At 39.2% G+C, this 15,598-nt stretch overlaps 1 protein-coding gene across 1 annotated transcript in view; it reads left to right on the top strand.

The window, feature by feature from the left end:
* Tacr1 (tachykinin receptor 1) overlaps positions 1-15,598 on the top strand; it is a 156,953-nt gene that overhangs the window by 72,691 nt on the left and 68,664 nt on the right. Inside the window, exon 2 of the mRNA XM_015499856.2 lies at positions 6,200-6,394. Coding sequence (XP_015355342.1) covers positions 6,200-6,394 — 195 coding nt within the window. The remainder of the gene's footprint in view (positions 1-6,199; positions 6,395-15,598) is intronic.

The following is a 15,598-nucleotide window of genomic DNA, read 5'->3' as shown; positions in this document are numbered from 1 at the left end:
TCACTTCCTAAATAAGCCCAATCAAGAGCACTTTATTAATCCCGACTTTGTGTCTTACTTTCCAAACTAGCTTTAAGGAGTTCTGGAAAGAATACTCCAGAATTTACTCACCCATCCCTTTATAATCTGGCCCTTTGGGACTGGTCAGAATGCTCTGAGTGGGGCTACTAAATGTAACTTCTGAATGAAGATGGAGTTCTTTGGGCAAAATTCCACTGGCACTTCCAGGCAAATGTCTATCAATCATGGAAGGCTCTCTGTTAAGTTCCCCCAAAAAAATTAAAAGAGAGGTGAGCACTGTCCCTGCCCTCTCAGGCAGTGACAGGGTGGAAAGGACCACATACTGCCCTCTAATGAGATGGAATGTGCTGGCAGCATAGGGAAACGCAGCTAGCAGGAACATAAGAGGGTTTTCAAGAGAATGTGAGGCAGATGATCTCCATGAAGCTTTTAAACCATCAAATAAGTTTTCTTAAAGGAGATGGATTTTGATCCACCTTAGAGGATGGGCAAAATTTCTACAGATGGTGGTGAGATAGGAAGTAGGATCTGGAGAAGCAAGGTGTGCTTTCATGGTCTGAAATCACCTCTTCTCATTAGCCCATACAGAAGGGATTATGCTCCCTAATAGCCTGGGGACTCCGTACCTGAATGTTCTTTGAACCACGTGAGCGCATGTCTGGTAGAACTGCTCTGACAAGAGTCAGATGTGTCCCCTCTTTCACCTCACTCTAAATTCTCATGGATTTTCAGTTCTTAGGGTCTTGTTGATGGTGCCCTTACTGTCAGACGGCACATTTTGAAGTGAGTCTCCTGACAGTGCTAAGATCTGCATCAGCCGGGAGATCAAAACCATGTATTTCCCTTTTGGAATTACAAACATCACAGCAGTGAGGATGTGGGGGAGGCTGGCGCTAGTGAAATGCTCAGTGGTGTGTAAACTTTGTGCCATCTCTGGAGGTGGTTCAAAGGCCTCTTTGGTTATAGCTGTGAGAACTGGAGCTGGGTTGCATACATGAGGCTGTTGGTAAAGTGATCTGGATAAAAGATAAAAGTCAGGTCCCGGAACAAAATCCCAACTGATGAAGAAATGTTAGTGACCTCAGTAAAAAGACTGAGTCCTCTCTGACATGGAAGTAGATGAAAAGATGACAGAACTTATTTAGATGAAGAGCCTGGAGGGTGTACTGTGTAGAAAGACTGAATGCTGCACAGTTCCCAGCATATGGTCAGTGTCGAAGTTAGACAGTCAACAAAGAATTATTGGAAATTTACTTAAGGGCTTAATATCAAGAGAGAAGAAATTCTGAAAACCAGGGACCATGAGATCACTCCCACAGAACGATCCTGGATGACTGTATAACAGAAAATATTTCAAGCAGTGGTTATTCTCACATCATAATCTCACATGTGTTCAGATTGGTAGGAATAAAGGAACCACATACATGTCTTTCTCCTGTTGCATTTATTTTCATTCAGCAACCGTTTATAAATCCCCTGCTATGTGCCAAGAAATTCACATCTTCATTTATGCAGTCAAACCTTCATTTACTATTTACTACATCCTAGGCACTGAGGGAGGCCAAGAATCCATAAGGATGAAGGGAGGAGACCGACAAGAAAATAGAAAAATAAAATGAAATGTGGTGAATGCAAGATTAGAGACCTTTGCAGCAGTGTAGGTGAGCTCCTAACCCAGCCACAAGGACCTGATGACCAGGCAGAGTCATGACCAAAAGCAAGAGCCAGCCAGGAAGAGACCAAGGAGGAAAAACATCCTGGATTGACAGATCGTGCGCCAAGATCAGAGACCCAATTCTGGACCAGGACTGGCTGCTGACCACTATTTTAGTCAGCTTCTTCACTGCTGTGATTAAAGGACTCAACCAGAACAATCATAGGGGAGGAAGAGGTTTTTTGAGGGCTCACGGTTTCAGAGGGCCAGCTCCATTCCTCAGGGCTCAAGGTGAGGCTGAACATCATGGCCAACAAGTACGGTGGAGAGAAGCCGCTCACAAAGAGAAGCCGCTCAGGAAGCAGAGAGAGAGAGACTCCACACTGGAGATAAAGAATATATATCCCATAGCCATACCCCATTCCCACCTCCTCCAGCCGTACCCTACCACTTCAGTTACCACTCAGTTAATCCCTATCAGGGGATTAACTCACTGTTTAGGTTAAGACTCTTAGAACCCATTCATCTCCTCTGAACCTTCTTGCATTGTCTTGCACATGACCTTTGGGGGGACTCCTCACATCTAAACCAGTAGCCACTGTACTGACTAATATCTACCCAGTGGACTTCAGTCTCAGCATCCTCAGTCTGTCAAAGTGATGAGTGTTTCTGAAGTTTACACTATGTTGTCCCATGGCTCTAATTCCTCCTGTTCCTCGTCTCCCATAAACTCGACCAGAAGCCAGCAAACTATGGTCCAGCACTCAAATCCAGCCCACCATCTGCTTTTGCAAATGAAGTTATATTGGCTTATGGTCATGCCCAACAATTCTTTCCTGTCCATGACTGCTTTTACACTACAAAGGCAGAGTCGAGTAGTTGTGACAGAAAGTACATGTGCCTCAAAGCTTAAAATATCTGCTATCTGTCCTTTACAGAAAAAGTTTGCCAGCCCTTGATCTAGAGCTACACTCTCAGCAGTCCTCACCCTTGGTCATTTGAACTCAGGAAGATGTGGTCCCTTATAGGAACCTCACACCATGTGAGGAAGGAGTTAGTGGAGATCAGGAAAGGAGGGAGCAGAATTAGATGGAAGACTATGGATGAAGAGCCCAGTAAGACAAATCTTCTGAGGGAGAAAAGACATTCTGTCTGCCCAGTGATTTAGGGCTGGGGTAAGAGGAAGTTACAAGGCACTGCTGTTTGTCAGAAAATGAATTCTTATTCACAATAAAATTGTTTCACTCTATTTAAAAAATATGCAACATTCTATTTTGCCAGATTTAAGGAATGCATAATGAGAGATCTTTTTATAATGCACAGACACACAGAAGGAAGACTATACCTTTGGTTTTTCAGGCCATATACATTTCAAATCAGGTCTGATGGCCCTCCAAGGGAATGAAACAACCTGAAGAGGAGAACACAATCCACATCCCACACTGCTTCCGGACCCCTGTCTCTGGCAGCCTGATGATTAATGCATAAACCAGAAAGATGATTCATTGACTGCCTTGCAGTCTCATGAGCTCAGTGCAGTCAATAAATACTTATTGAATGTATTTTCCTACGGCTTGCAGCAATTTCTCAGTGATCTCCTATAATCAAATAAGAAAGAATTGTTCAGGGTGGTTCCAAATAAATATATAAATGTATATTCATGAAATCCAAACTAGGAATGGGGAGTAAGAAAGAAAACATTCATCCATGTACAAGTTATCCGAATGGCAAAAGTATTTGAATAAATAAGAAATAAGCAAATTATACAAGCCTCAGAAGTAAAGATAGCAATAGAGAGAAAGAAAGAAGAAAGGGAAGGAGGGAGGAAGATTTATAAATGGCTCTATTTTGAACAAATGAAAATATATACATTTTTTTAAGCCAATCTTTTTTATTCTCTCTGGCTTTGTATGGGGAATAATTTCATCTGTCATTGAAATGGCTCCTACACTCAAAGAAAGGCAGAGAGTTAACTGAAATGGGCTCCCAAATTGCAATTTTTGCAGTAAAGATAAAATATGGCTTTCTGCCACCCATTTGAAGCTGTAGTGCTAATATTCTGATGCAATCCCCCTTAAGCACAGTCACATTAGATTCTAAATGGTGTATCACCAATTTGGGCACGGGATGGGTATTAGGATTCATTTATTTAAGACTGAGCATTTATCCTGAGTTAGAAACAAATTAAAATCTTACATTTGAGATAATATTAAAAGAGGGCAATGTAATTACCACACTCTCCCCTGTGCATCTCCCTGGATCTGGTTTGAAGCCTAAGAATGCACAGCTGCCGGTGCGGGTAGAAGCAGCCTGCATTGGGCTGGAGATAAAATAAGGCATCTTCATGCTCCCTGTCCAGGTTTGTGGAAATCTTGCTTTTGGGAAATGATCCAGTAAGTGCTCCTACAATTATAATGCAAACACACAAAGAGATTCTGGTCATGATTCTGGTCCTGACAATCCAGGTCCATCCTTGACCAAACTGGAAAGAAGGTAAACATGATTGATGGTTGAACAGGCCCACCTCCACTGGCTCTGACTCAGGGGTTCCTCCCATCCACTATTATCCCATGTCTATACAGGAAACCCAGGTTCCATCCTGTCAGGCAACAAGGATGTCACAGGTCTGGGGTTGGGGACAGGAATCAAGACTTCTCAGGGTACTTTTTAGGAGATTAATCCAGAGGGGAAGATTATTTAAGTCTATGGTTTGAGAGACTCCCTTAATGGTAACTGTGGCCCTCTGGGATAATCTAAAGAACACAGGTGATGCTTGATTCACAGCATCTTGAGAACTCTCTTTGCCCTTTCAGACAGTATTTGAGTAAAATATTTCATTGCCACCAACTAGCCAGGGAAGCATCCCCAAAGATTTTTATTTTGCTACTCACCCCCACCATAACATCTACTCCAAGTCTTTTCTATCTCCACTCTCTCCTGACTTCAAGACCACCTACTTACTTTTAGAAAAGGGCAGAAGGAAGTTTCTGCGGATTCCTTCCCAGAAGTTATCATGACTTCTGACTGTGTATACAAAGGCTGACCCGAAGCATTCCTCAAATGCAGCCTCCCTACACTGAACACCTTCAGTATAGCTGTTCTTGCCAACCAGAAAAGGGAAGATCAGGTCCCTAGCATACACACACACACACACACACACAAAAGCAGAGAAATGATAAAAAGATGCTCAGGGAAGAAATCTACAAAACAAAGCTATCAACCCTTTTCAGAAAGTCAGATCCAATCCTATCCCAGAGGAGGGAGGGCTCCAAACATTTCCTGCCCTTGGAACAGGATACTCAACAGGTTCACCCCCAACCCAGCTGAGCATACCTCTTGAAGCCCCTCCAAGAAATCACCCACTATTCCAAAACTTGATTACTTCTGCAGACTCCCTAAGGCTCTAAGGTACTGATCAGATTACCGCTTGAGGTCATTTTTCCTACCGTTGGGTTTTGTGGTTGCTTATTGATGATCCTTGTTTCCCTGGAGAAATTAGATCCTCAATGCCCAGAAGGAAAGGGTGTGTTCTGCAGGCAGCAGGTGCCCAGTGAAAATTGTAAAATGCATGCTGAATGAAATTGCTTTCCTTATTACCCTGTCCCACTTCTTGCCCAAAGGTTGTAGGAGTTCAGAAAACACAATGAAAGGATTATGTGGAATTACACGAAGCCAGCTGACAGATGTGCTGCTATTTGTCTGTGCGTTTCTGAAGTCTTCATGGACCATTCTGTCCCACGGAGACCAGAAATACCTGCATGCCAGAGAATCAAATGTGTGATTTTGAGGTTTTGGTCAAATAATATTTAAACCCCAAATGATGTATAAAAAACATAGCTGCAACTTTTTAAAACAGATGAATATTTTAAGAGATAAATCCATAAACATTGTAAGAAAAATACACATAGGGAGATGGCTTTTAAATGAAAGAGGCAGAATTGATGTGTTTATAACTGATATAAAATGCTGATTGTAGTATTTATTTTTTCCTCACATCTCTGCAGCATCTTAGAGGCTGTGCACAAATTCAAACATGTGGATGTATTCATTCAGATGATACCATTTAGTTCACCATTTAGTTTGTTGCCTTCCGGCCCCTGTTTTCTGATGCAGGATTGATAACCTTTATCATGCCCCACTAGGGCTTTAAAAACTACCACAGTCATATGCAGCTTAATGAAAGGAGACACATTCTGCAAAATTCATCAACCAATGTCATTGTTGTGCGAACACCATGCAGTGTACTCACACAAACTAGGACAACTACTATGTTGTTAGTCAATCTTATGGCACCACCTCGATGTATGTGGTCTGTCTTTGGCCAAAGTGTTGTTATGTAGCACATGACTGTTGGTGATTTTTCGTATGGATTTTAGCATTGTGAGTCAGAAGCCATAAAACTTAAAGATAAAATATGGAAACAGGTTGGGAAAACGTCATCAGGAATCAAAGTGTTTCTGGAACATTTTTGTGGGCAGATTTTGATGACCAAATCAGAACATTGTCCATTCTTCTCTGTTCCAGATACATGGCCATCATCCATCCCCTCCAGCCCCGGCTCTCAGCCACAGCCACCAAAGTGGTCATCTGCGTCATCTGGGTCCTGGCTCTCCTGCTGGCCTTCCCCCAGGGCTACTACTCAACCACGGAGACCATGCCCAGCAGAGTTGTGTGCATGATCGAGTGGCCAGAGCACCCTGACAAGATTTATGAGAAAGTGTGAGTAGAGACTTGTCCCTCTCGGAAGCTGCTGTGATTCAGGGCTCTATTGTTCCTGCTTTCTTTCCATATTCCTCGTCAGTTAAAATTTAATGTGTATCTATAGACATTTCTCAAATCCACCCTGACATCAGGTTATGTTCACAATTATGAGCAAATTAAAATACCCCCAAATACTATTCTGGACTTTGAAAAAACCATTAAAAAAAAAAAAAAGGGTGAGACCTTGATCCTGTTATATCAGACTCATGGGTGTCCCACCATGTCCCTCAGGCATTTTATGAGAGCTAGTGTCCTCCCAAAATCCCCATTTATTTGCCACTCCTAAGCATTAATGCTGCCCCTCTGCCCTCCTACAACACGCACTGGAGGGTGGGGAAGTTCCTGCCACTCCTGGCAGCTCTCAACAATGACTGACAGGGGAGTTGGCCTATAAACACTCTGCTCCCTCCCCCTGGGAGGGATGTCTCTGGGTTTGAATCATGAGAAGAATCTCCAATTGCCCAGAAGGTACCTAGTTCTACAATATGCATTTCATGACCCACCATTCTTTTCCTGAACCTGGGCCAGAGGGTGTTTTGTTTTTTTTTCCTTCTCCTAAATAAGATGCTTGCTCTTGAATCATTTATCTCAGATTCTACCTTCCTGGGTTTTGCCCTGTGAGAAGAGAGCACATATGAAATGCTGAGAATGTAGACCAGGGCATTGAGAACTGAGGAGTTAACAGAGCCCTAACAGGGAAGGCCTGCTTATCTTCCAGGAGGAGGGCTGGTCACAGAGTTTTTCCAAGTATCTTAGCAATTTTCTCTAATACTTCTTATCCTGGAGGCAACACTGAAATGGTTTATTTCTTTGTTTTGTTCTGCTCAAGCTAGCAGCAATGTGACATTTATGTTGTCATTTTGTTTTCTGTACTCACAGCACATGGGTAAAGTAGGTCCTTTGGAAAGTCCTCTATAATTCTCCCATCTTGTTTTTATTATGCGAATCACAGAACAACCTTGGTGTTAAAATCCAGAAGTTCCGGGTTTTAATTGTAAGATGGCCCCTAGCCTTGCGAACCCAGGCAAGGTGCATAGCCTCTCCTTCCAAAAATGGAAGATAATAAAGCTCTGTTTCCCATAAACAACTGTTGTAAAGATCAAATGAAATAATGTATTCTCACCTTGTCAGCTATTAAACGCCATACAAAAGTTATGAACCAAATTCATGAACCAGTTTATTCACGAGGCCTGTACATTTATTAAATGTTAAAAATGAGACACTATACCTGTCATGCCCCCAAGATTTGAAGGCTGGAGAGCCTGTTGCACATGGTTACACTGCCACATCTGTTCCACAGAGCATGGCAATGGGACTTGCCAGGAAACAATACATAAAGCTCAGACATCACCTTCCAGGCACAGACAGTGGGATTTAATCGATCAAGCAGTGGGGGTATTAATGCTCAGCCTAGAAGGAGACATTGAAAATTATTCTTTCAAACGGAACTACAAGCCTGAGCAAGGTCTCACCGGGAGAAAGAACATAGCTTTACAAGCTGTGCAGCATCCGTTAATGTGATCAAGCCAAAAGATTTATTCAAAAGTGTGTGGGGGTTGGGGGACCTCCTTAAACTGCTCCAGAAACTTCCACCCCAGACCGTGGCTTTCTTTTTAGTTCTCATCATTTTTTTTTTCAAAGCCTGATCAGCTTTCTACGATTTTTGTTTCAAAATACTGACGGTTCTTTTATCTTACAACAAATTTGAAGTTTAACTTGGAAGTAGATTTATGTTCCCACAGACCCCTGAGGAAGCCAAGAAACGTTAATGTTCAGAGCCTTAGTTTTGAATATTTGGGTGTGTTATGCTTATTAATGATGAGAAAAATCCCTTTGAGACCAAACTCAATGCATTGGATTGTCTTATTTCCTTGATTTGAAAATTTAGAGTAGCTTGCTCCTGGATGCATGCTGAGGTTTGCTATTGTTGTCTATTTAATCATCTTAACTTTAAAAAAAAATGAATCTAACTTACAATCATTCAATGTATTGAACACATTGAATGATACAATAGCAAGCCTTAAGTGTCTATACTCCCCATTTGTATATTCATTGTGGTACAAACATTAAGTCAAGTTCATAGCAAAGCTTTATGCAAGCTTATTTTCTTTTTTGTCAGTGTCTCTATGTATATCGTGCTATATTTTTAGGGAATTTATATTTTACCATGTCTAAACTAAGTATTTAATTATATTCTCTTCTTTTAGAACTAACGATGATCATTTCCCCCAGAATAATCCCAAATTTGAAACCAGATGGAAACTTTATTTTGAGGCAGTAAAGTAACTAGAAATTATTATTATTAGAGTAAGGGTGTAGGCTCTGGAGTTAGGTGAGGGGTCATCTCCTAGGCCCATCACTCTCTTATTGAGACATAAACAGTCCACTCATTTAAGCCCCTAAGCCTAACAACACATTCCACATAGAGGTTTTCAGAGAAGCAAATAAAAGAACCCACACGAAGTGCTCAGCTCAGGGCCCTGTGTGAGGTTAAGGGCTGCTGAATGTTAACTACCGACATTTGTATCATTCACTGATCAGGGTCCACTGGCAGATGACCAGCAGTGGGTAGCGTGCTGAGCAGATGCTTAAGCCCAATTTGTCTCTCAGATAATTTGTGCCAATAATTACATAAAAGCATTTTATGAAAAAAAGTTATAGATGGCCACAAATGCATTCTGGCTACATGATATACCTTCAAACCTAATCATTCATCATTTGGACTCTTTATTAATATATTGATTAAAAGAAGCATTGTGAAAGCAGGTAATCTAATTTTAAAAATGGACAAAAGTATTGAAACATAACACTTCACACAAAAAAAGAATCCAAATATCTGTTAAATATGTGAAGAGGCACATGACTTCATTCCTCACCAGCAAAATGCAAATTAAAACTATAATGAGATATTATCAAACTAGCAAATGTTAATAAGTATGAAAAAACTATTTCAAACTTTCAAAGGATATGAGGCAATGAGCATTTTGGTGATTGCTAGAAGTTTAACTTGATAAAATTATGCTGGAAGATATTTTCATGTATCTAAGAAAAGAAGGTGTACATATCCCAAAACTCAAAACTTCACTAGGAGGTGCTAGAGAAACTCATGCACATATGTACCCTAGTACACCTAACAGTGTTCATTGGCATCGTTCCTTTTTGGGGAGGGGGCACAGGGGATTGAACCCAGGGGTGCTTAACCACTAAGCAGCATCCCATATCCTCACTCTTCTTTATTTTTTAATTTAATACAGGGTCTCACTAAGTTGCTTAAGGCCCTGCTAAGTTGCTTAGGCTGGCCTTGAACTTGTGATCCTACTGCCTCAGACTCTTGAGTCTCTAGGATTACAGGCATGTGCCACCATGCTGGCTCTCAGTATTAAATGCCTTCCACCGGAGATATTTTAAATGTCTATCATCAGTACAATGGATAAACAATTGTGGTTTAAGCATGTAAAGGAATACTATATTGCTAATGAAATGAACAAAATGTAGCTTCACATTACATTGAAAGCTCTTACCAAAAACAGTTCTAGAACAAGCAAAACAAAATGACATTTTTTGAAATATGTAAGTAGCAAAACTACATTTATAGTAAGCAAGGAAGTGGTCACCATGAAAATAAAGACTGTTGTGTGAAAAGTATTTCTGAGGGGATGACATTGTTATATATATTCAGCTCAGGGGCTGCAGCATGAATATTTGCTTTAAAAGTACAAATAATACCAGATAATTTGACATACCCATTTTCTGGAATATATATTTCATTTTTTAACTTAAAACTTAAAAACTCAGCAAAGTTTCCTTTCTTTTCTTTTTTCACAAACCTTAAGAAACTGATTTCATTGAGATAACCCAAAAATTCTCCAGAAGAAATTATTTTCTGAGGTGTGGGGCTTTGTCTAGGATGACATTTTTCCATAGGAACTTACCTCTGAATGCTCAACATGTGTCTAGCCCCACCCATCCTGATGTTTGCTTGAACTGCATTTTATCTTGCTCACTCCTATGTGCCAGCTCCCCTGAATTTTCCCAACTTAAGGGAAGATAAACCAAATGTTTGTCCCCAGAGAGAAGTGGCAAATGTAAAATCTGAGAACAAGGCTCATCTAGTCAGGGCTTGCATCCCTTGCTGCTGCTATGTTCAAGGTCAGGGGCTTCTGGACCACAAAATTCTGCAGATGCAGTTGGCCATTTTTCCTAGGAAGTAATTTACACTTTATTTACACTCTATTTTACATTTAAAAATATGATATGTTATGGTGAATAATAAAATTCCCATGACTTCTTTAATCAATCATATTTCCATTATTTACTAACATTTTGATGACTATTTGTTCAGGTAAATACCGTTCTTAGTTTCTTTTGAAGCAAAATAGACATCCCAGTCAACACAAATGTGGATCGTCTCCCTCTTTGAAATACAAAACAGCTTATTATGCAAACTATTCTATACCCCCTTTATTAACTTAGCAATATGTCTTGGAGATCTTTCTGCATGAGTTCATAAAGATCTTCTCTTTTTTCAGCTACACAGTATTCTACTTTTTGAATGTATAATACTATTCAAGCAGTCATTTATTGGTGGACTTTGGATTGTTTCCAACCTTTTGCTATTACAGAGTGTTGTCATGAATAACTTACATCTATCACTCAAGGATATCTATAGCCTAAAATCTCAACAGGGAAATATGTCATTTTAATTTTGACATTTTTTTCTCTAGGTAAGATTGTACAAATTTGCATTTCCACCAACAATGTGTGAAAGGGCCTGCTTTTCCATGGCCTTGCCAACAAAATGTATTGTCAAACCTTTAGATTTTAGCCTATCTGATGGGGGGAAAATGATATCTCACTACAGCTAATGTTTATTTACATGTCCCTTATTTCAGTTGGGTTGAACATCTTTTCATAATTCATGAGCCATTTCACATACATTTTATAATCTGCTTATTTCATTTACCATGTCACCAGTAATTTCCTATGTCATTGAACATATGACATATATGTGTCACACACACACACACACACACAGATGTTATTAGTGAATCCCCTCCTTTGAAAATTGATTAAACCAGTGGTTTCTCTTAACTGGCTAGTCAGATAAAACCCCAAACTTCAAAGTAGGCTACTTCTAGCTAAATCCCTAGGTCCCTGGGGGGACTGGCTCAGTTTCCTCTGCCATCCTCTATTTCTGTTTACAATGCAGTGATAGAAAATTGTGCAAATCTTATAAAACTCATAAAAATGAGATCCTTGGTTCATCATTAATACCACATTATCATAATTTATAATTGAGTCTGCCACATAATTTGCAACCTGGCAGCCTAACCAAGGTTGTTCTAGCAAAACAGCAACACTACCCCAGAAGTCTTATAAAGGTGAATTTGATTGACAGGTGATGAAGGACAATTTCATATGTGACCAAATGTGCCTCTTCCCAGTGGAAGAAGAAAGCACAGAGGAAGGAAGATAAGGGAATAAAGAAGAAAAGTTTGGCTTTGAAAAATGCATTTTTCCCTTCCCTACTTCTTTGAAATCTATGAGGACTATGCAATAGCTTTTGAAGTTAATCAGAGCCAAGGCCATTCTTGTGGATGCTGTTCAGGCCATACAGTGACAGCAGTCTTAGAGGAACCAAAATAATGCCCTTGAGAACAAAGGAGATGAAGGAGTCAACGCTTCTTCATCAGAGTGCCCACTACCAAGGCCAAGAAGAAGTCTGTAATGAAGAATAAAAGTGAGATTTGGACAGCCTGGGGAATTTCAGTTTCCCAAATTATTTATTAATATTGGTCATATGTCATTTTCTGTTAAACTTCTATGTTCATAACTTTGTGGTAGAGCTTTAGCAAGAAGTAAATGCCTCTTCTGAATTTCAAAAACTCCCAATAGTCTGAGAAAGGAGGTGATGTTAGAAAGAAGTGTCACTCATGACTCTTTACCAGGAGATTTTTGTGGAGACATACTAACTCTAATCTTTTTCTCTGTAAGTTCAGATTGTAACAGAAGACTATAAAAGTATGCCATCACCAATGTTCACAGCAGTTTCCCTTTTATATGTTATAATCCATTATCAGAAATCAGTTAAAATTGTGTGTTTACATTCATTAATTAATAATAATAATTGAAAACCAATTCACTGCCAAGGAATGAAAGTGGAAAAGAAAATACACCTGCAGTATTACTTCTCAAATTTTCCAACTTCTTGATCATTTGACAAATTAAAAAAGAGAAAGAAAGAAAGGAAGAGTAGACCCTCTGCCAAGCTGCTGCAGGCCTTGGCCAAGGATGTCAGCATATTTGTGTTTCCAGAACCGATTGTTTATGCTAGCTGCTGTGATTCATCTTCTCCCCCGACACCCACTACATTTATAAACATAGCCCCGGGTCCCTAGTGTTGTCACCATTGTTGATGAGAAGCAGTTAAACCAAGAATGAAGAGTGCATTGACACTACAGGGAAAGATGGTGGCATAAAAAGAAATCCTGAACCTTGACTCCCAGAAAGAAACTGGAGTGACCAAAGTTGTTTGTTGTTGTTGTTGTTGTTGTTTAAAGGAAGAAAGAAAGGAAAGCACACATTAATGCAGACACTAGGAAGGTTACTATACAAATGACAGGAATTTCACTATGGTTCTGGTAGATGTTGTGCAGATAGAACCCAATGGGAGGCAACCTCCCCGGGCCACTGTGGCTGTTGCACATATGCAGCCTCTAGATAGGAGGTCAGAGAGTGAGCCTAGAAGCCTTCAGATGGGAACACCATCTGAAGGCCCATTTGGGATTCCTTTGGACAGCTGCAATCAACTTCTGGAGCAACTGCCCTCAGATTAAGAAAGATAAAGCCCATCCAGGCCAGTGAGCATGACTGACAGTAAGCTAAAATGAATGATTTTCTGTAAAACCATAAATAACCAATTGATACAGTTCAGAAAGTAAGGGACAAGGATGAAAATATTGATCAAGAATTACATTTACCAAAGCAACTGGAATGAAAATTTATTCAAGGAAATTCTTTCAAATGCCCTATGTTCTCCATGAGTACAGAACAATACAGAAATCTTGTTCATTTATTATATAGAATTAGCCTAACCCAGATTTAAACAACTAACAAAGAAAGCTCCCAAAACAAACTTTTAGGCGAATTCCATGTACAAATATGCATATGAACATCCCAGTTAAAATATGCACCAAAAAATTCAAAGTTATATTAAAAGAGCAATGTTTTGCTTTTAAAAATGGCTTTTTCCAATAAGTAAGATTTGTAAATTATCAGGAAGTCTATTATTATTTTCACCAATTTAATTGGTCAAAAGGAAGCATATATTCCTCTTAATAATGCCAAAAATATATTTGTTAAAATGTAATATCTCTTAAAGAAAAAAAAAGGAGCTTGTAGACATAATAATCCTTGCCAAAATAAAGTGAATAAGAGATCTCCTTTCCAACCGAAACAAAAGAACACAGAACAATTAAGAAATAATCAGGATTTACTTGAAAATAATGAAAATTATCTTGTTGTTTTAGACTTAAGAAAAAGTTGAGAAATATATTTTATGAGATAGTCTGCAAAGGTATCAGTTCTTCTCAAACTACTCTCAAGAGTATGTGTAGGTGTTTGATAAAGTGGATCATTTGAAAAGAATAAGTGGATTAAAATAGTTCAAGAAAATATTGAATGAGAAGTAATCTTGATGATCAGCAAAATGAAAGAAAATGATAAGAGTGATCTTCCAGATATCAAAATACCCAGTGCTGGGGGATAGAAGAAATAGACCAGAAATCACATACTACACACAGACACACACACACAAACACACACACACACACACACACACACAGGCGGGGAAGAGGATCCCAAGAATATAAAATTTTATGTTTAGTTCATAAGAATAATTCCATACTTTTTTGAAACCTAGGTAGCCCCAAACTACTGTAGGATTCTGCACTCAAATGAATTTGTAAAAAATAAACCTAGCCTAGCCTACCATCACTCCCAGCTTGAAGAACTGCAATGTATATATTACTTTATTGAAGCCCCTGAGCATATGGAAACTCTTTAAATTTTTTTCTAGTTTATCTTTCTAGGTAATATATTCATGGATTATACACCAGGAAGTCTAAAAGGGCAGACAGGAATGATTTCTCCCATTCATTTTGTCCCCTTCCTGCTCCTACGTTTCAATTCCTTGTAAGCCTTCCAACGCTTCTTTATGCTAAGAAAGTACAACTATATTCTCATTTTCTCCTTTCTTAAAAAATACATCTCATTCTTGCTTTTATCTGTGAGTTTACCTCAGATGTTCTTACCCATCAATATATAGCAGCCTTCTCATTTTTTTCTTTCCAGCTGTATAGTATGATTTTATATGGGAAAGCCATAATGTACTTATCCAATGCAATACTGATTTATATTTGGATTTCTCCTAGTGTTTTGTCATTTGAAACTATATAGCATTGAATAATCTCCACTGAGATGTTTTTACAGTAAAGAAATCTGATAGTTTTGCTTAAACCTTGTGTCTTCTAAAATTATTTGATGACAGAATCTTTTGATTAACTCTGTTAACATCCCACAGAAAATCATTTATAAAACATTCTGGTGGAGATTCCTTGGAAAGCTGGGAATGGAACCATCATTTGTCCTAGCTATTCCTCTTCTCGGATTACACCCAAAAAAACTAAAAACAGCATACTACAAGGACACAGCCACATCAATTTTTATAGCAGCACAATTCACAATAGCTAGACTGTGGAGCCAACCTAGATGCCCTTCAATGGATGAATGGATAAAAAAAATGTGGCATATATACACAACGGAATATTACTCAGCATAAGAAATAATAAGATCATGGCATTTGCAGGGAAATGGATGGCATTAGAAATCTATCAATATCAATGGCATTAGATATATATCAATATCTATCAAGATTTCTAAATGTACACTTGATTTAAATGCTAAGTGAAGCTAGCCAATCGCAAAAAAACAAATGCGGAATGTCTTCTCTGACATAAGGGGGGGTGACTCAAAATGGGGAAGAGAGGAAGAGCATGGGAAGAAGATTACCTCCACATAGAGGGGTGGAAGGGAAAGGGAGGGAGAAAGGGAATTGCATGGATGGTGGAAGGAGACCCTCATTGTTATACAAAATACATGTGT

Source organism: Marmota marmota, unplaced genomic scaffold (genome assembly GCF_001458135.2).
Source record: "Marmota marmota marmota unplaced genomic scaffold, marMar, whole genome shotgun sequence".
NCBI lineage: Eukaryota > Metazoa > Chordata > Mammalia > Rodentia > Sciuridae > Marmota > Marmota marmota.
The sequence above is the reverse complement of the archived record's forward strand: the minus strand, read 5'-3'. Positions and strand labels throughout refer to the sequence as shown.